At 44.5% G+C, this 22326-nt stretch overlaps 1 protein-coding gene across 1 annotated transcript; it reads right to left on the bottom strand.

The window, feature by feature from the left end:
• Positions 1-695: 695 nt before the first annotated feature.
• pms1 (PMS1 homolog 1, mismatch repair system component) lies at positions 696-17100 on the bottom strand. Its single transcript, XM_062534538.1, has 13 exons — positions 17089-17100; positions 16330-16476; positions 14980-15162; positions 14782-14884; positions 14257-14420; positions 12387-12503; positions 8108-8230; positions 7717-7851; positions 6746-7578; positions 3312-3809; positions 2998-3128; positions 1224-1384; positions 696-941 (listed from the first exon to the last, which is right to left on the bottom strand). The coding sequence occupies exons 2-13, from the start codon at positions 16459-16461 to the stop codon at positions 744-746; spliced, it is 2778 nt and encodes a 925-aa protein (XP_062390522.1). The 5' UTR covers positions 16462-16476; positions 17089-17100; the 3' UTR covers positions 696-743.
• Between the last annotated feature and the right edge of the window lie 5226 nt (positions 17101-22326).

The raw sequence follows: 22326 nt of genomic DNA, 5'->3' as shown, positions 1-22326 counted from the left end.
AACCACGTGCCACCGAACTGACCTTGATTTACAGCAAGACATCTCCATTCCGCCTGGACCATATGTACATCATACGTACTGATAGATATACGACAAGTGGTCAAGACGGCATTGCGCCAGCCGGCCCGTCAGGATAGCGTTTTCACCCGTTAGCACACTGGGGGCAGTTCATCTACGCACGCTGTCCAAACTGCACCAAGGCACATAGTAGGCTAAAACACTGATAATATAACATGATGATAACACTGGCTGGTGTCTGTTCACAATCACATGTAAAACCAGCTGTAAATCTTGGTTGAAATGAGTTAGTGGGCTTAGCGGTCATCAACAAGAGCAGTAACTCTTTTACTAAATAAGGAATTTCATATATTCCTTCTCTTAGCTTGACAGCGATATCAGTTGGCAATGGATGTAGATGATATGAGTATTAAATACAGTAGATAGTAGTTCTACAATAGGTGGATACTGTGATTTCACCAAATGCTGTGTTAATACAACACAGTGTTTACAATAAGGCCAAAACTAGATGACATGAAGTAGACCGCTGATGTGAAAATCTTAAATGAGAACATAAATACTGTATAGTGAAAATATATTTATTTTCAAAAATCATCATTATTTGGTAAAATAATGAGTTGAAAATTGAAAACGATTAATCTATGCAAATTCTATAGAGAAATCAACACAACTAAGGCCAATTTATTAAACTAATCCATATACTTTTAAAAAAAATAATAATAATGTCATCGTGTGCTGGACAGGGTCACAAGAGCCTCCTCGTCTGTCTCAGGGACTTTGGTCAAGAGATGGAGAAATGGCCGACCATGGAGGCAGGACTGGGCTTCCTCTCCAAGCTGCTCTCGCATGCGACTGAGTGTGTCCTCCACGTCGCCTCGAGATAGATTTAGGGGCAGCTGCCTGACCATCCGCACGGCTTCCCCCTTCAACACACACAAAACAAAGAATTCAATTCAATGTGATTCAATGTAATTCTTTACAAAAGATAATTACACATAAAAATAAAACATGCCTTTTTTTGAGTGCATGCGCTTAACAGAAAGCTAGAGGATGATGAGGAGAACATTCAGCAGTTGACATGAGTACTGGACTACTCTCACGCACTGCGCCTTCAGAAAGACCCAACAGACGCAATAGACGCAACAGAACAAACCCCAAAACACTCCAAACTCAAGAAAAATCAAAGGTTAACAGTGATTCCAAACCTCAAGATAGCGCGTGGCTTTCAGCGGTCTGCACTGACGCACACTTTCAGCCTGCCGATCCTTCACCGCTGTCAAAATCTCCCTCAGGTCGGCGATGCCGAAGAAAGGCATGCAGTCGGCCATGCTTGCCACTTCCACGTGCCTCTCGGCGGACGAAGAGCCTGGCCAATACAAACTGGGATTAATATACTCTAGGTGCAACGGGTATCTCCAGGAAAAGATAATAAATAAATATTGTGATTTACACCCTCTGGTAGGGGACCAAGTCAAACAAACCGTGCTGCAAATTACGCACTAAATGACGGTTACAATAACTTGGGAAGCTGCAGAGGAAATATGAAGAGGAAGAGCTTTGCAGGAGATAATTTAATGACCATGTGGATCTCCATGGGAATCTCATCACGTGAAAATGAGCAGAAAAGCCATTATAAAACGAGTGGATATATGATACGTCTGTTTGAGAGTGTTATGGGACTAGTGCATCACAGTGGAAGATGCTGTGTCCAAAGCAAATCACATCACACGCAACAACAACACACGCTTACATTTAACACATTATTTATGCCATTCACAACTCATACAGCTCACCTTCTTAGCAATATATAATCACTCTAATCACGAGTGCAAATAAAACCAGCATTTCCCTAGAACAGGAAAAAACTGTAATAGACTAAGCCACCATCTGCTTGCCGGTTTTTTGCCCACTGACTGCGCGGTTGTGACACGCATAATATTGGATGTCGTTGAACATCTTAGTTGGATCTCTCCCACCTCCCATGGGCAGGCCGTGCCCTCCTGCCCTCGCCATGGTGCAAACCCACCGAGCTGGATAACTACACTGGCAGGGAGCCTCTTTCAGCCCAAGTTGCCCAGACCGGGCCCACCTCACGGCGGGCTGACCGTTAGGATCAGGGGGGGTGGCGTGTGACCCTTGAGGAGCGAGGAGGTCATGCCATCTCACGACATGTTTGCAGAGGAAGGGGAGGGGACAGAATTTCAAAATCATGGTCAAGACCACATTCTCTTGTATTGAGAAATGAAAAGTGACAGCTGTAGTCAAAGACTATTAGAATGGGTATGAGCGTGGGGGGCATCTTACAAACACTAACTTTTATATCAAATGTCATGCTCTCTTGTGCATCGTCCATCGTCAATACAAAAGCCATGCTGTTCCATAGGTTGGAAATATGGCGTTTTCTTCTGCCCCGGCTTGTTAAACGCTGTCACAGCAGCACTGTCAGAAGTAATTGACCTTAATCCTGTTGTTCAGGGCGGTGATGTTTGACATTGCAAAATTATTTGTGAACCGTGCAATTAATGAAGTCCCAACATGCCCAACCTTTGTCAAATCAAATTAGAGAACTTGTGAGGCCTTCAAACAGCATGAACTAAGGAAGTGCAGCGGCACATTTTCTCTGGGGGAATTGCGGGAAATACTTTTGACTGGAAATGACTGAATGAAGCGGGTAGATTATGGAGAAAAAAAAAGAAAAAGAAAAATCAGGTCAGTCAGTGTTAGTGTATCTTGGCCTTCTCAAATCGTGCACTGTTAATAGCACGTTAAAATATAGATTATCCCAATCATGGTATAATGTTAAATAATATGCACGACCATATAAGATATTTCAACGTATTTAAATCTTGGTGTTGAGAAAGAAAAAGGAGAACATGGATGGATAGTTGCGTAGTTGGATAATTGCATTCAATAATGGGAGATGAAGTTTCCAACCTGAAGGAATTGTGAATTAGTTCATGCATCTGTCCCGTAACATACCTGGAGAGAGCCTGATCTGAAATCCGTTAGCCACTAGCCTGGGATCAGAGAAGTAGGTTGTACCATTCAGCTCTGGTTTTCCCTTCCTCATGGCATAAAGCACATCCATGAACTCTGATCCACCCAGCACACTAGCAAAGGACAGAGCACAGCAATTCATATCAATGTGTTTTTACATCCTGTAAGACACATGTCTTTGCTGTGTCCGTGTCAGAAAAGAAACAGCTACGACTGTTAAGCGCTAAGATTTCAAGATATGAATTCATCACTTTCCACATAATTGTATAAGGTGGGAAACTTGAGTGATACGTTACCCATCTGTTAACTGTATAGGGGTCTGCAGGCACGCTGCTGGAAGTATATTATTCTCCAGAAGTCTTTTAAACAGCAAGGCCTCCTCCACCCGAAATGGATTTAACAACATGAGCTCTCTGCCACATAAAACGACCCAGGCGCAGTGCGAAGCCAAGCGCTTTACAAGCCTGAGGCCCTGCGGGCCGGAGCCACTCTGGGACGACAGGAGGTTAAGCCTGCGCTGGAGGGCAGCGAGGCAGAACGGGAGGGGCTTGGAGACCTTTGTTGGGGCGCTGCTTCTCTCTTTCTTCGCCGGCTGAGAGGAGAAGAGTTTGTCGAGGAGCTGCTGGTTGGAGAGCGGGGCCTTGCGCTTCAGGCCCTGGGGCCGGCCGGCCGGGGAGCCCGTCGCCGCGGCGGACGCCGGCCTCTTGCCGTCTCTGGCCTGCGCCTGGCCCTCTTCGGCGCGCTGTTTTTGGAGGTTGTACACGTCGACGGCCTTTTTGGCTTTCTCCTCGTACCTGCAAAAAAACAGGCGAAAAAAAAAAAAGCACTGGGATGAGTTATCCTGTTTGCTTCCTATCACGAAATACGCAGACGGCTGGTTTTTATACCAATTAATAAGGCAAGTGCTCCACTGAGTTTCTGCTTTTTCCTGCTTCAGGTATGAACATCCAGAACCAATTACTCTGCAGGCCTAGTGGAGTCTGGTTTACTGAAGAGGTCAGCAGTTGTGACTAATTAAATATGCTCAATTCACATAAGGAACCTTGATTTAATTTCCTTTAGTGAATCTAAGTGGCACTTTGGGAGTGGCTATAAATCACGGCATAAAAAAAAAAAAAAAAACGTGCCGAAACTGGCAAGATAAAAACCATCTGCTACCTGTGACCAGATGGGGGTGGGGGAGTAAGTGGAGAGACAGCTTACGCTAAATCCCAGTATGCGATTCTGAACTTCCGACGGAAGGCGCTTCGCTTCGCCCTGCCATGGCATAACATCTGCACCAAAGATTCTAGAACAGAGCTCTGTTCTAGAATCTTTGCTCTGCACCATAAGCACCACACTGTGTAGGTGCGTGTGCTTCTGCACATCTGCAGGACTCGGAAAAAGCCTGCAAGTTCAGATCTTCTGCATTCATTTTCTAAATGACATTTCAAAACGTAATGCTCCACATATTGGGAATGAAGTTTTTTTTCCATGGAGAGGCATTTATAGTTTTCAAAGACATTTTTTCAAGTTTTCAGCTCATGCCCAATTCTTTAAGTACACATAAATCTGAATTATCGGTGACCCCAGAATTTAACCTTGGGAAACACCATATGTTAAAGAAAGGTATAGGCTATTTGAGGACATTAATATTGTGAAACTGTGGATAATGGGCAAGTCTTCAATAACAGACTTTCTTAAAACACTTAGGTAGAGTGTGTTATTAAATAAAATAAACACCAGCTTCTCATAACTGCTGGGTAAAAGCATTAAAAGTCTGAAAAGCTGCAAAAAATAAGCCTTTTCAGCTCTGTGACAATAAACTGTTAAGTTTCCTGTATAACCCTACAAAAACTACAGTGTCTAGAGGCTGATGCTTAATAAACTACAGGGAGAACTAGACTAACACAAGGCTTGTTCTTCCACCAAAATTGCTAGCTAGATCAGACACAATTGCTACATTCTTCAGTTAAAAACCAAATAGCTCCAATATTTCGTGTGGCCTCATATCCCGTGCAAGAATGGACTCAAGGTGATACAGTATGCTAATCATGACAGACTTGCAGATAAAAGGCCACGGATGCAATGATGAACAAAAGTGGCAAAACTCATATCATATTGGCAGTAGTGCTAGTGGGTCACATGTGCACATTCACAATTGCAAATACAATGCAAATTCAAGAAATACCTGAATATGTTCAATTAAGCCTACAACAGAAGCCCACTCAAATTGCTATCAACCCTTCTCACCGAGCTAGAATCTGGGGGAACTAAATCTTGGGGGTAACCCTGTGCTGCTTAAAGCACTTTAGAAATACAGGATTTTGCTCACACTGAGAATTAAAATGAATCTACTGACACAGTGAGTGCTTTAAGTTAGCACAGACACAGACACAGTGACAGTGACAGCTCAAGACAATAACAGAAGCCCACACAGTGGATGAAGCACAATGGAAAGCAAGCTCCACATCTCCTCGACTCCGGCCCATGTTTAGAGCAACTTCCCTAATGCACATTTGTGTTAAAGGCCATGTGGGGAGTGCTGTTTGTATTGCGAGGCTGGAACTCATAACGAGGATCAAACACACATAAACCAAGCAATAAGAAAGCAATGCTCCCTTGGTGTGGGTACTTTGGAAGAGTACCAAGTTCATATAGCGTTGCTGGAGTAAGGCCAGGATTTTTTTTTTTATTGCGGTATCTGACCATGACAAGGAGTGTGCGCATGCATTCACACACACACACACACACACACACACACACAACACACACACACAACACACACACACACACACACACAGACAGACAGACACACACACATACACACACATACACACACGTATGCATCACACACAAAGTGAAGACTGAGAGAGGTGGCGAGAAAAACGAGGCTGTGATATATAACTACAGGCACATGTTACATGATTTCACGTAAAAGGGATTCCTAGAAGTGCCGTGCAACTTAACAGGGGTGCCAAAATGTATCCCATATTTGCGTAGCCTTACTTCAACACCAACACACAGGGGGATTCTAAACAGATGTCTTTTTCCATAAGCTCAACCATCCTTAAGTGCCACCAGCAACACTGATACACTTTTTCCATCCTTTTAATTACTCTAAATAGGTATGAAGTAAGTTTTTGCAATTTACTTGGGGGGAGTTGACCACTCTCTAGGAAGGGGTAGTGGTTAGATTCCATGATGTTGGTTGCCCTTTTAGATTGACGCATATAGAGGTCAAAGACAACCATGTGTCTGTGTATTGCTCCTTTTACTGGGCTATATCTGGTGTTTAGCTAGCAACAGCCAAGAAAGTATGTGTCAATCCGTTAAAAAAGTGGAAATATCCGACGAATGACTTATCAACAAACTGTCAAGTGAATTTTCAACCGTGTGAAATTCACAGTTATACATCATATCACCTTTGTTGTCATGTCACGCACAATAACCTTCTAGAGCTATAAATACATAACATACTTTGGAAAATAGAGAGGTATTTTGCAGGACCTCCCTTTTACAGTGGAAAATATTGACCATCTCACCAAGTAATCAAACACAGTTGCCTGGAAAATGAAAACATAGTTTCAAATCAACAATTCTCCATCTGGGTAGCAACACGAACAGGCCAGGAGGATTTTCCACGTCGTATTTTATACGTGCAAGTGGCAGGTCGATTTTTTTTTTTTTAACCAAATGAATCACAACAACTGGAAACTGCTGCTTCAAGGGTGAAGGTCTGGAAACTCACTTCTTTCGGTCTTCCTCCCCAAGGCTTTCCCATCTCTCTTTAACAGCAGTGGTGACATCCTGCAGGCCGGCTCCTGGGTCCTCCTGAAGGATGGACACGCTGCAGTCCCGCTCAAACAGGGCACGGGCGGACAGCGGCTGACGCACGGGCCGGGAGCCGATCAGCTCGTAGGCCGTCGGCTTGGGCATTCGGGCCACGATGACGTTTGACAGCTTCTTGGACGGGCTGCTCCTGCACTTCTCCACGGTTTCTTCCGGGACTTCCACGGGCTCTGACGGGACGTGCAGCTTCACGGGCTCCAGACAGCCACCGGTGACGGGATCCGTCAGGCCCCGGCCCATGCTCCAGCTCTCCGCGGAGATGCTGCCGTCTGCGCTGGGCGTGACCGCCAACGAGTTAGCACTCTCCTTCACACCGTCTTCCGTGTCCCCTCTGGTTAAACAGTCGTCCTCTAGCAGGGAACCGTTGACGTGACTCAGGTCAAACAGGCTCTTATTGACTATCCAGTCCTCTGATGAAGATGAAGAGCTGGTCTGGTTTAAAGACGTGTTACTGGCCGGATCGCCCGTCTTTGGTGCGATCGTTCCGAACAGATCGACGTCAGAGCAGTCTAACGGGGTTTGAGGCAAAACCGCAGTGTCGTGCCTGAGTACATCCCGTGCCTCAGCATCAGCATCATCAGTCCGTCTGTTACCAGGGAGCTGCTGGCGTGTCGGTAAGGCCCCAGATGATGGGCCATCTCCGGTCACCTCACAGCTGACAGAGCCTTCAGCGCTTGGCAAAGGGCCGTAGAGCGAAACCAACATGGACTCCACAGCACTCAACACTGTGTCCTAGAAAAAGAAAAGGAAAACGGTCTGCTCAGTGTGCTGCACATACAGAAGTGTGAAAATATTGATCCTTGAAATCCTTGAAATGAACAAAGATAAGCTATGCTAAATAATGTGCACATTTGATAGCCGACATTTCACCTTGTTTTGAAGCATAACTTGAGTTTTGTCGGGAGTGAGGTTGACATCAACCGTGGAGGAAGGTACCATAATGTTCATCATTAGGGTAGGGAAGCGACGGCAAGACGAATCTCGACTACAAAACTGCTTAACCAGCTGTGAATGTCAATAAAAGAGATTATCTTATTACGGTCAATAAAAATTTATGTTTACATTTAAGCAATGGTTCTTAATGTAGTCCCAGTTCAATGAGTGAGGAAGGACTGATGTAGATTGTTTCTCAACATTCATTGTTTTAAATAAGTTCTGCAACAATGGCAAATTACCTTTTGATACATTCAGCCATTCGGTCATAGACCTTCATCTGGTGAATTTGAAATTGTTATAATAAAAAATAACTAATTCATCATACCTTCATAATGTCTTTGTGATGCACTGGACGGTTATTCACAAAGACAAAAGTTCTGTCCGGATTACTGGAGCTTGCTAAGGCATAGTCAGAGTCTGGCTTTGGGAAAAATCCCTCGATCGAAATCTGTTTGAAGAAGAAAAAAAAAAGTATAGGCCTACATTGACAAATTAAACTGGCATGAGTCCTTTCATCTGGGATCATCTAAATAAACTGAGATTCAAGAATTTATTTCAAAGCCATTAAGAGGTACAACAGTTGTTCGTAGCATAACAGGTTATACTATGGCTGAAACGCATGTTGTACTGAAAATAGAAATAACCAGGGTGTGTAACGACACACGTGAGATTTCCTCAAAACAAAACAAATGACTCACTGTTTGTTTACCCACATCACCAACTTAGCAACAAATCACATTCTCTGTGAACAATCAGAACAGATTTGTCACAGTTTTACTGCGCCGTGGGCCCAGGCTGCTACGATGCGAAACGAAAACAGTTTCTGTTGGCGCTGGGTCGTACACACCAGTACATGCCCAAAACACAAAATGGCTACAAATTACTCAGCGAGCGCGCTCCAGCTTATGCTGTAAACTTTTTGGGCACAATTTTGAATTAACAAGCGCAGCAGGCGGGAGGGAGGGCCAAGGGACATTTTAATTGGACGCTTTTTGACAAAGTCTCTAATTGCTGTGATTGTGACTTTCACAATACCAGTGTTGCGTTACATACAGTTTGCCATTACGACATATGTCAATTAGAGCTGCAGAGGTGATCCTAAGCCCTGAAAATGAGGCTCTGAATGGGACCCATTATTCCACAGACAGTTTCACCCCCAAGACCTAATGGGCCACAGAGGTCGTAATGTTTGCCACTAAACCCACTTTGTGTTGCTGAACAAGCGCTACTTGCCAGCAAACGGTTTCCCAGCACGGCTGACCATGCAGATGGTCAACACAAGTGCCCTCTCCACAACCCCCCTATACGCCAAAACATTCACATTCGCATTTCAGTTGGTAATGGATGCACGCAAGCATAAATATATGAAAAAAAAAAAAACAAATCAATCAGTGAATGAAAATCTGAACTGACGACCGAAAAAACAAAAACAGAGAGTACAGATTTTGCAAGGTCTTCGCAAACGCGGAGCAACGGAAGCAGACCAGGTAGTCCACTCCGCACAGGACGACCTAGTTTAACGGAGCGGACGCAGCAGGGCTGATGGGAAGAACACCTTTCCCCGTTAACCTCCCTGCGAAGGCTGCCGTGCTCCTGGGCCGCCTAAGCCCCGCTCACGTGTCGTCTCCAGGAGGTGCGGGGGAGAGCCATGTTCTGGCATTGTGTGGGCGCTGACGGGAGAGCGAGAGCAGCTCACTGGCTAATGACTGATTGCTCAAACAGACATCTGCAGCCATGAAATATCATACCATAAATTAGCATCTCACTCTCTCCCTCCCCTCCCCTCCCCGCTCCCCCCCCCCCCTATTGTGGAGATTCTAAGAATTTATTAATAGGGGGCCGATATGCATCCTACTCTGGCATGCTACACCACAGAGCCGCGGCCAAGCGCAGCTCCAGTCATGTGTGCACACTATACAGCCTCTCTATATCAGACCCAACACTATAGTATAGAATAGCATCGCCTAGTATAGTGTAGTATAGGATAGTATAGTATAGTATTATAGTGCAGTATAGTATAGAAGAGTATAGTATTATAGTATAGTGTAGTATAGGATAGTATAGTATAGTAGTAGAGTATTGCATAGTATAGTATAGTATAGTATTGTACAGTATAGTACAAGTGATCAGACTGTATGCATCACTGCAGTACACACACATTGAAAATCACATGTACACTCACAGTAGTGGTTGAGCTGAATGTCACTGATTGCTTGCAATTAGTGGCACCTTTTCCATGAAATAGCATCTAGGGGCAACTGTTTATGATTTGTTTACAACAAATGTTTTACAAGGTCGACGTGTTTATATAATTAAATTCTAATTTAGAATTTAGGTAGTTTTAGAATGCGCTAACTACCTAACCTTACATCCATTAACTGAAATGACTGGGTGTAAATGTGACCACCCATCTTTCTCACTTAGGAAAGCACAAAGCAAGAGTAATGACTATAAAGCCACATTAAACTAATGAATATGGGACAAATATATTATTGGTTAATCCATAATTCATAATTCATATTGTCCATCAGTGTTTGCTTAATTGCATGCCCAAATGGAATGAGCATTAATTAATGCACGTGCTAACTACTCCCTTTGCATTATTTAGCGTTCGTAACCCCATCTCTCTCATTTAGCTTGAAACTCACGATAAAAATGAGTCCATGAGAACGACGATCGCCTTTTCAAACGCAATGTCACTGCTGAAGGGCTGGAGAGGAGCAGCTTTTGTGTGTGTGTGTGCACGAGCTGAGTTCATGCCGAGGACTGAACTGAAGCTCTGGCCAACTGCTAAAGTAGGTGTCAAACTTCAGCACACATTGTTCCAGAGATCCACAGCTCGTGCGTAACAACGCACACTAAAGGAACACTTCCTCTGCTCCGTGTGCAGTAAGGGTCTGGAGGATCTGGAGAGAGGGAAACGGACACATGGGGAGAGATCGTCCACGGCTGAGGGGATGAAAAAGTCAACGACGCTGGTCTTGACTTGAGAAAACAAACAACGGCAATCACAACAACAAACAATGTAAACAGGGGTGAGGCAAAAGGGGAAACGAGTGTCCAAGGGGGACTGATTAGCATAGAGAGGAACTGCTGGTGGAGCGCACACCACACCTGCCGAGACCAAGCACCGGCATTCCTTACAGCTCTCAATTACTATCACTCCACTGCCTCTTCCTTGAGCACGAAGAAAGACATTCCTCCCTTCATACAGTATGTGAATGAAAGGGGGGGGGGGGGGGAAGTGTGGGAAAAGGATGGAGAAAAAAAAGACAAAAAAAGCAAAAAAAAAAAAAAAAATGTAACTGGCCTCCTTCTAACAGAGTTACTGTAGAACAGTCCCCTGCTTTCAGCCATTTTGCCCTTGCACAATAACGGAGCCGCGCGTCTCTACGGCAGCATGTGGCCAAACATGCGCTCCGGGGTCTGCTGCGTGCCCGCGGAATCTTCTGGAAGAATAATTGGTGCCAGCTCAGTGTGGGGTGTGGCGTCCTGCCAGTGCAGGCCGGTCATGTCCCTCCGATGCGCTCTCTCTTCGCCACATGCGTGGCAAGCCGTGCCATCCTCTCTAACTCGTCGCTGTGGTCGCCGTTGGTGCATGCGGGCGGGCTTCGCCGTATTCTGGTCACGTGGCCAAACGGTCCACACAATGCAGTCACAATACCGATCCAATCTCACAGTCGCCCGCGTTGCCAAGCGCTTTAAACCCTCTCTTTTCGCCTAATGGGCCACATGACAAGACAGAGAATTGTGTGCGTAGTGTGTGCACAATGCACACACAATCATAACTTGATTGTAACACGGGACCATGAGTCATAGAAGACCAATAGTATCAAAATAAAATCAGCCATTCGCCATTACCAGGTCATTCATATTTTTCCCAAGGCAATAGTAATGGCATTCTCCTTCATTTGTGAACCCTTTCTACTGTGCATTAATAAGAGTGCACGTTGCGCTGATTGCTACGCCCCGCGTGCAGAATGCTGAGGGGTGACGGGAAACTTCTGGAACGGTCCGAGGTGATGCTCTCCATCCTAATCCGAGCAGCCCCTCCACGGGACTCTCAGCCTGTGGCGAGGTCCCTACAACTCCTACACCGAGGGCAACCGCAAGAGAACGCTGAGTCAGTCATGTAAAAGTAATCGCCGTGGAATGCACTTCAAGGGAAATAAGAGGAAACAGCACTCCGGGGACAGAGAAAACTGTTAAAGCATTACATTGAACACAGGCCTTGAATTCAGCAAATCTGTCATGCGGCCAAGGATGTTTCAATAGTATGTCCAGGCTTCACCTACAGCTTACTTGGAATGGTTTCAAATAACGTTACAAAACAGTAGCAGCAGCAGCAGCAGCATTAAATGGCATGCTGTTTATGATATGTAGTGTAGTCCATGGCCTAAACCCCAATCTCAGTCACTATGCAGTGTGCACTGACCCATGGAGGAATTTGCACAAAGCTCAGTAAAGCTCATACATCATTTCCACTACTGTACCTTCTACTGTATGCCTCCACTATAGGAACTCGAGGAATTCAGCTCCCATAGGTGCAGGCCATATCAATCACATATCACATGTGCCTGTAGTTTCTGAGCACTTTTACTGACCTCTGGATGCTCCTGGCGATGTCGGAGGGGGAACATGTTGGCCGTGGCGGCCGCTCCAATCACAGCCATGAGGGCCGCTCTGCGATCCGACACCCTGGACTTCTGCCAAACCACGACCTGAAACAACATGGTAAAACAGGTCAAGTTATTTTCTCCCGTCCCAAAAATAGGAGCACCTATGGGATGATGGGCCCACAAAACAGACACTCGTCACTAATCAGATATCCTCAATGGAGAAATTACCCTCCCGAGTCATTTTAATGGGCGTACGAGCCGAACAAAAAAAATGACACTGCCTGCATTGTGGAGGGTCTGGGTGGATTCGGGGATTTAAATGGAATCATAAGGGAACAGAGAGAATGACATTTCTGTGAGATCACAAGACAAGCCTTGTTCATGCAGAACTGTTGCAATGATGATTTTCTGCTAAAAGAAGGCAGCTCAACTCAAGGTTAATTACACATTTACACCTGCATCTTTTACTTTTGACTTATCCTTCTAACAAGCATAGAAATATTAGCAATATCACAAAAGTAAGGTAAGGTGACATCTTTATATATGTGTGTGTGTGTGTGTGTGTGTGTGTGCATGTGCATGTGCGAGTGTGTGTGTGTGTGTGTGTGTGCAACTAGTTCATTTGAAAACAGGATGCACATATTGACACCTGTGGCTTTGCTTCATGTTCGCTTTTCCACCAGTAAGCACTTCCCGGGTGTGGATTTCTGGGTGCGTGCTGTTTTGCACCACACACCTCCGCTATGAAATATACAATTTGGGTCCCGGTAAAGAGATCACTCTAGTAAACAGCACCGAGGAGAACCCATGAAATCCGAGTGGAAGACAAAGTGCAAAGTTCGCGATACGGGATACGGGCTGCGAGTGCTGATGGGACAAAATGCACGGCGCGCTCCTCCCCCGTGATGAACGAATGAATTAAACGAAAAAGGATTTCATTTCATCAGAGTGCACTTAGGCCTGGCACTCTCGCCCCCCTTCCAAATATCTCCCATAGCTTTACCTATGCCCCGGCACTAGTCCACGGGCCAGCTCAACACAACACACAGAGAGAGTGCACACAACAACATCGCCGCATTCGCAGTTGCTCGTGTGTTCGTTTAGGAGTATAGCAAAGGAAAAAACGGTGAGGTATTTAGGGGCAAACTTCCGGCAAGCCGGCCCAACTGCAGGAGCGATGGTCTATTGGGTTACATGCTGGAGAGGGAAGCTCACACGCGTGCTGATCGAATTAGGGAACGCCGAGAGCCCACGAGGCCAACTCCCAAAGGGCCCGAACTCTCCTTCGTAGATTCACGTCTTAACGCTCTCCTTCCTGGAAAGCCGTGATTAATGGTGGAAAAATTCCATGTCTCCGCAGGTGCTGGTCAGGTTTCAAACTATGTCTTGGCACGTGGACAGTCTGTGTGTTATATTAGATTGCTCTTAAGGTCTGCTCCTTACACCACTCTCAAAAAATCTTTTTCAGGGGTTGACAATACTAGACAAATATGCAAAGGTGCGCCCAATCTCCTGATGCCAACCATGTCAGTCTCTTATGCCCATGGGAGACAGATTAGGATGAGCATGGAAAGGAAGACTGATGCACAGAAACTCTCAATCTCAAAAATCAAGTCAAGTCAAGTCAAGATCCCAGCATTCAATCTATGCCATTTGTGGACTCACAGAGACACCTGGTGGCCCACAGTCTGACTACAACACACTGAAATATGTTTCCACAGATGTCTAGAACGTGGCGAGCTCAGATGTTCCAGTCCACACAACCAGGGGTGTAAACAACTCAGGCATAACATCACATCACATCCCAGGAGAAAAGAGCTGACATGCGTGTCAAGAGTGTGACATCCTACAGTACCTTGTTGTGAGCGAAGGTTATTCTCAGCTCAGGTTTGACCACAGCGTAGGCCATGAGCAGATCCTGGATTTTCTTCAGCTCCTCTTTGCATTTCTTTGCATTGGAGTAGTACTGTCTTCTCACTGGGAGGTTCTTGAACAGTTTAAGAGCACACACGGTGGTCCCTGAAGTGGAGAGAGAAGCGATGTCATTAAAGGTCAATGACACTGCCAATGCTTAGCCTGGCTAGCGCCTACCACTTTTCAATGAGACGTGGTCTGGCGACCAAACATTAATTTTCTCGTATTTGAAAAATCAGTTCATTGGGCGCCACGGATGTCTATCAAATGTGTCTGTGCATGTCCCATCATCATCTTGCTTTCCCCCCTGTTCTGTGATTGGTCCCCTATCTGAGGCAAAAATCAGGGCGATAGTTTCCAGGCTGCCTTAGCATTAGCAATGTGACTCAGATCGCGTGCAAGGCAGCATGGGAACACCCAGGCTAGTCAACGCTGGTAATAACGAAGGAGTCAATTCCCTACTGACCTTGGCCAAGATGTGATGGCTTCTGGGAGACGATGTGCCCAGTGAGGTTCAGTGTATACTGTGTGCTGAAGTCCTCCTCTGCCGTCTTGGTTGTAACAACAACCTGATTGACAGATCCAGTGAGTGCATCAGTGGCAAATTCAAATAAAATTGGTTAAAATAACACGCATCTGAGATCAAAGTAAGTTGCCTACTCACCTCTGACACGGCGCATATGGATCCAAGAGCCTCTCCTCTGAATCCATACGTCTCCAGCTGCATGAGGTCATCGTGGCTGGAGATCTTTGAGGTGTAGTGTTTCACCGCCATGACTGCCGTGTCAGCAGCTTTGATCCCTGAACCATTATCTCTCACCTCAATGCGATCCAGCCCATAATTTTCCTGTGAATCAAATGACGGTCGGGTATTAGGCTTAAAAGACAAGCTCTGCTTTAAACAACTGAAAACAGTCTACATGCCAAATAATAATAGAACAGAACTACTACTGTACAGTTACATCATGTTACTACACCTGAAAAAAAGTTTGAACCTACTGTATATCAATAAATAAATTCTTACTTCTTTAAAGTTTAACCAGGACATATAATAGCACAAAATAACATTACCTCTGATGTTATAGGCAAAGCTAGATTTTTTGAAAACCGGCAAGGGTAAACTGAGCTTAAACCAGTGTGACACCTTTCGGGGAGAACATTTACTGAGGACCCCCTCATAACCGTAAGAATTAAGCATGCCATTTGCATTCCCTAAAGTTGTGGCGAGGTACACTATCCAATCTGGCAGGTGGGTAACATGGTCTTTGGTCAACTTTTGATTTTGCATCACTTGTCGATAAGGACTGACTCAAAATTGTCAGTCCTCATACTGCCATATATTCTTTCTACTTATGCACTTAACACAGGTGACATCACCAATTATCTGATCTACCTGGCAGCTAATTAGGATGAGCTGGTTTCCAAAATGGTTGGATCAAATACTTGGCAGGACTTTTACTTTCTGAACCCGCCTCTGCAAATAAGCAGCAGTAGGAATGGTTAACCATGACCTGAGTGAAGTTTTTCTTAAATGTTAATGTGCAGGGTTGTACAGTGCTATACGTATGTAGCACATAAAATCTGTCTATGCTATGGATGATTTACCATCTTAGCACTGGTGACACCTTATAACTACATGATGCTAGACCTTTTCAGCATCAGTCATAGGCTACCTTCTCACTATACATGATGCTACAAAACTATCAACCTCTCTAGCACCAGTGCTACAATCTGTAAACATGATTTTTTAAAGAATGATAAACCTCAACTTTATTATATAAAGCAAATCATTTTGAGGACCTGGCTATGGGTACTTTGAGAACCACTCTAAACCACTGGACCTGGCCACAACTTCAGATGGCAAATATGTGGGGGTCCTCGGAAAACGTTCTCCCCCCAAAAGGGTCTTTAGAACTAAAGAAAATGAGAATTTGTTGCTCAAAACAACCAATTCAAGCCTCGAGTAACACTGGAAAAAAGTGCTTTGGCTGGTTGAGAATGCTTGTATCATTACCAGTTTAACATCGATGCTTGTAGAACCTGCGTCCAGTGAGTTCTCAATCAGCTCCTTGACAACACTCACGACAGATGTAATGACTTGAGAACTTGACAGCAAGCGGACCGTCTCTGCTGGAAGTTGCTTCATTGTGTCGCAGCCCACCTGGAATAACATTACCAAACGTTAACACTCAATATCTTACTTTGATGCACATTATAATAAAGCTAGACTTACTCTGCAGTACAAATGTGCCATAAGTAATATCAGAGAATGTCTAATGGGCTCTGGCGGGTATAACTGGCGGGAGGTTCGTGCGTTCTCATCAGCATCAGCAGGGGCTCGCTTCTAGCTCGCAACCAAATATTCTAGAGCGGATATCTCAACTAGCATTAAACTGTTAACCCCATATTCGATCATGATCGCCCTCCCTACAATGACAACATTGTCAACATTGCAGTTATCTGATGTTAAATGCTGATAAAGAAAATAACACAACACGAAATTGCGTTTAACCTACCTGTCACCTACTGTAAGGTTAGGTTAGGTAACTTAGGTTAGGTTAGCAACTAATGGTTGAGGTTGAAACGAACATGCTTCTTCTCCTAACAGGTCTAATTTAAATCGTGGGTTAACGTCGACACCAGATTATCTAAATTTAAATGCTATGTTCTGCCAGATGAGATAAACATCTAATTCATATTACAGTAACATTAGCGGCTTCTGTGTTTGCAAGTAACATTCTAGTCAAGTTCATAACTGAGTCCTAGGTCCTACCAGTTAGCTGGGTCGCGGCAAAATCAAAACACTAGCGCGGAATAAATACTTCCGTTAAGGTCTTTACATGACATGTCAAAATAAAAGTCTTTTGTTTTCATAAAAGAAAATGCATATGCTTGAGCAAAACGCACAAGGCAAAGATTATGCGTTTCAGGTGAGTTGGCATGAATTAACAAAAGAAAAGCTATCAAAAATGATACAAAAAATACAGTCTATGGGGAAAAGTCAATATGGCTTCATAAAAGTCCTCAAATCAGCATCTCTCTGACTTGGCTATTTGATATGAAGTGACATCAGTATGCATGTGGGTTGGTCACTTTTAATAAACATTGCACTGACAAAGAGTTCATGCGAGATTATAGCCTTTCCCAAAAATGCCAAAGATACGCTATTATTAGGCTACACGATGTGCCACATGGGGGCAGTGTTGTCCAAATAAAGTGAAGCTTTTAGAATGCGTTCTTTGGGTTTATGCCTTAACCTACTTTAGTCTGGGTTTAATTGCTGCCGAATATTTATATATAAAAAAAGATAATGTGCGTCATGTAAGTCTGTGATCTTTGTGACAAATCCAAAGCCTCTTACTTGCAAATGTGAAGGCCCATATGTTTTAGGGCTCTCTTGAGAAATAAAAACGTTATTCTGGGAACGCATAGCTAATCTAATGTCAGACAGCACTCAAAGCTGAAAATAAATAATAGTTGGACAGCAATATAGCCTACCTACAATCTGAACAGGTGCATACCAGGACGCCTTGATATGTGGGTTACAACGCTTCTCTGTGTAGAACACAGATGTAGGTTGACGTAGGATATGGATACATGCACTCTTCAGTTATCCCACAAGTTCAAGTCCTGAAACATCTGTGGTCATTTGGTGCGGCAGGCGAGATGACAGGAGGACCTCAGACATGTTTGGTGATCCGGAGAGATTTCTACTTGCTGTCTTTTCAAAGTAACCCAAATGTAAACGTTTGGATTTCATGACTTGGATACGTTACTGTTGAGATGATGTTTCTATTTTAATGTTTTTATTCCAACGATCAAATCTCTTCCCAACAGTCAATGCGAAGGTACGTGGGCTATTTGACCAATCTTGTCTAACGATGCATTTTATGCAAAGATATAATATTTTAGATATATGCTAAGTAATTATTGAATTCATTAGGTGAGGGTATTTACGCGCACGTTTGGCTATTATACCCAAACTAGCAATAGTTCAAATTATTGACGTCGTAAGCTAGCCTACTATTATTTAAATGAAATGACCATAGTCTGATTTAGTGTCATTTAGTTTTGACCTTGACAAGATGTTAGTGCCCGTTTTGTTGTTTCCGCTATTGTCTGTCAACAAACAATGAGGAATCAGTTGCAATGTCAGAACAATTCATAATTAATTAACCACACAGGCTCACACTTTACTGTTTATGTACTGTTGCCACTGCTCTGTATAGGGACAGGCTAGACTAGCCTACATCTATTTTTATGCAAATATTTTACGAATAGAAGTCTGCTCAATTAAATAAGTGATATTATAAGCACTTAGTTCTAAGAGCTAAACAAGAGGTCGGTACGAATGGCTTAATGCACGGGCGCGTCCATGTTTACCTTTACTGGCGACGCGCCTGGTACAAGACTGCCAGCTAGCTAGGCTCACTGTACCGGCATACCTGATTAATGATTATTTGGGTAACGCCAGACAACGTGTCTGCTTTCACAATGCGCTCAGTGCATGTGAGCTTGGCATACCCAGTATATATTTTTGAATCCTGCGTAAAGGTTTTGGATATTACTTTTCTCTATGTATTGTCTGCGCATTGAAATGATTGCATCTCATTTTGCTCACAGTAGTAGTAGAACATCTCATAAAGAGAATTAAAAAACAGAGGAGATGTGTGTTAATATGCTTAATCTGTCATCAATTTGTAATTAAATGGCTGATTTAGAATATTTAAGACTTGTATGAATGAATAATCAACCAGTTGCACCCTCTGTAAAGTAAGCTGAGTTTACAAGCCAGCCTACATTAGGGAACATGGGCTTGGAGGAATGGTCATCTCCTATCTCCCCTTTTCTGTTTCTCTCCAGAGGCCTTTTTTAGAGAGGGAGTCTACCAGACCATGAGGGGGCCCACGAGCTGGGCTCTTTGTCTGGACTCTGTCTGCGTCCCTCTCCTTGGACTAGCATCCTGCTCCTAGCCCAGCGTAGGCCGGTACCAAGCACGGGAAGAACAAACACACAGATCGCCCTCCTCCTCCTCCTCCTTCCTCCTCCCTCCAGCCCCACCCGCCTCCCACTTCCAGACACCCAATGCTACATTATTTATATCATGGGATGCGTCAAATCCAAGAAGAGCGACCCCACTCAGAATGCAAACTCTGTGGAGCGGGTGGACGGCCAGGTGGGGACGCAAGGTGGGGAGCGGGCCGTCCTGGTGGATTCCGAGACGGGGCCTGCGCAGGATTCGCCGCGGGTCAACCCAGTCCTGCTGGACTATGCCCAGCGCCTCTCCGAGGAGATAATCGCCCGTGCCGTACAGCAGTGGGCGGAGGTGGACAGCCGGTACAGTGACATCCCCTACATAGAGTGTGATGTACCATGACGACACTGACAGGCCCCTCCGAAAATGGACACACGTGGAATTTCGGGGAGATAAGGGTAACGGAGGGACGGACGGGAAATGCCACATCACACAGACCCTCGGATGGGAATGTGACAGCTGTCCTGTTAGGGAGAGGATTTTTTCTCAGCTCAACACAAGAGGGGAACACTCAAACATGAGGAGAGAGCTTGTGTTGATACAATGGACAGAGGAAACAGCTTCTCTGCTATGGCTGCCTGTTCAGCCCATTCCTTTCATTTTGTGTCTTCTGGAACTGTCTGAAGTTGCCTGGCTGGCTGTCTGTTGACCACGACAAACAGACAGTCACCGGGGCGACTTATCTTTCATGCTCTCATGACACCAGCTTGGAGGGTCACTTCACTGCTTCTGCTTCTTGGCTTGGCTCTCAATGGCTGTTGCACCTCATTCCGCTCACCCTCGCAGATAAGTCTTGGCCTTTAATTGTCAGATGAGGAAACACAGTCGGAGGCATGACTCAGCGTTCATGTTTTGTTAGTCTGTTCTGTAAATGTGTAGAATGTCCATTTGGGTCAGCAGATACAATTACACGCGCGCACACACGCACACGCACACGCACACGCACACGCACACGCACACGCACACGCACACACACACACACACACACACACCCACACACACACACACACACACACACATACATACACACACACACACACACACGTCCATCCCATTCATCCTCTTTTCCATCTGCTTACCAAGACACAGCAACAGAAGGTTCATGGTTTCCCAGTAATGGGGTCTTGGGGGATTTGCTGTATACTTGTGGACTACAGACATTTATTACCTTGCCAGGTCCTCTGTCAAACTCAGTTATCGTCCTTGTGGGTGGAGATAGGTGGTGGTAAATCACTGTGACCAAAAAGCAAACTCACAAATCACTGTTTGTCACGGTTACAACATGCCACCGTGCTTTGTTGAGGGAAGATGTCCTTGTGGACGTAAAGCTGTTGGCTGTATATGTTTGTTTGCGATCACTCCAATTACTTCTAGGTTTCTTTTTTTGACTCATCTTGATGCCATTGTTGCTGTTCAGCTGTGGTGGTGATGGAGACATTACCCTCCTCAGTTGTGTTACCCTCATACCCAGCATTGCTGCTGCTGCTGCTGCAACCAATATGCAACTCATACAGTATGCAGGGGCCATGGCATTTCAGAGGAGAATTTATGTCACCTTAAAATAGCCCACATGCTATTTAAATTCTACAAGCCACACATGGGGGACCAGTGAAAATGTTTAGATAGAAGTTACATAACATGCCAGTGCCCTTAATGAATGGTGAAACAAGCACAAACACACACCAAGTTGTGTGGTCAGGTACACAGCTGCTGCCTGTCCACGTGTACCGAACATTCGAGAGCAGAGGGCAAATACGGAGATGTAAGTGAAAAATACACAGATGTCAATGTTTGCCAGCCAGTGCGCTGAAAGCCCTTTAAAGCTAACTTGTCTCAACAGACGGGTGTGTTGAAAAGGAATACTGCCAACGGTGTATTTTTTTTTTTTTTTGTGAGAGGGAGAATATTGTATAGTGTAAAAGGGAGCAATCTTGAAGACAAATAAAACCAATTATCATATTTAATAAATGTTAAAATGTATTATTATATCCAAGGCCTTTCTGCACACTATGCAGCAAACACGCGTGTTCTAAATAAACAGAAACTCAGTTCTAATAAAAGCAACATGAGAGCTGCAGCCTGACAGCTGCTCAACCAGAAGAAAGATTTAGACCACCCAGGCAAAAAAAACCTAAAATTCCTTACATATTTTGCAATGAGAAGCATTATTATTATCTGAGAAAGAAAGATAACAGTGTACTTGCTGGTCAGTAACCAGCCAAAAACTATTGAGCATTCCAGTTTGAACACTGTGTAAATAGGTGCTACACTCATACGCTACAATGGATATCACAGTGTGTTGAGCAACATATTTGACTGATTGCAGCTCAAGGCTGTACTGAGGAAAGACTCAAGGCATTTGCATCCATTCTCCCTGTTATTTGGGTCTTCTTCGGGTTCAGGCTACCTTTGTACACAAAATGTCACGTGGAGTGACATTGCATGTGCGGCCCCATATTGATCTCTCTCAAGGTCTCCTGGCCATTTGATTACCCAACTGGTGCTGACCAGACTCCTGACCCAGGAGAAACTCTAGAGGGTTTCTCAGACTGTTGTTTCCATTTGCAGCATATTATCATCCATAAAGATGGCTATATTACCTGTCTTTGGCCAAACCACAGCCATGGATATCTGTAAATAATTCCAGAGGAGAGATGATGCAGAGCCAATAAACCTGAAATAAATGCATTTCTCTGACTTTCGAATTCTATTTATTGCTTTTTAATGTTACTAGGACAGAAACAGATAATTGCATACGCGGAGTTATTTTGTGTCTCATATGCTAACCTGCAGTCAGTGTGAACAAACACATGCAGCAATGTCATATGGCTTTGGTTCCCACAGAGATCTCAGTGGTAGAAACGGCAGGTTAATTCCTCCTCCAGCAGGGCCAAAGGAAGGCCATCGCAATCATTAAATCGACTCCTATCTTGCTGCACAAAGGGAACTACTAATTGACTTACATTGCGGATCAAT

This window comes from Sardina pilchardus, chromosome 4 (assembly GCF_963854185.1).
Source record: "Sardina pilchardus chromosome 4, fSarPil1.1, whole genome shotgun sequence".
NCBI lineage: Eukaryota > Metazoa > Chordata > Actinopteri > Clupeiformes > Clupeidae > Sardina > Sardina pilchardus.
Note: the sequence above shows the minus strand (reverse complement) of the source record. Positions and strands in the feature narration are given on the sequence as shown.

Bases quoted from the DNA above. Each gene is read 5' to 3' on its own strand.
- pms1 (XM_062534538.1), bottom strand. From the start codon at position 16,461: ATGAAGCAACTTCCAGCAGAGACGGTCCGCTTGCTGTCAAGTTCTCAA. The intron at 14,885-14,979 runs GTGAGTAGGCAA...TCTGTCAATCAG, and splicing joins CCATATGCGCCGTGTCAGAG to GTTGTTGTTACAACCAAGAC. The intron at 1,385-2,997 runs GTATGTTACGGG...TGTATTGGCCAG, and splicing joins TCAGATCAGGCTCTCTCCAG to GCTCTTCGTCCGCCGAGAGG.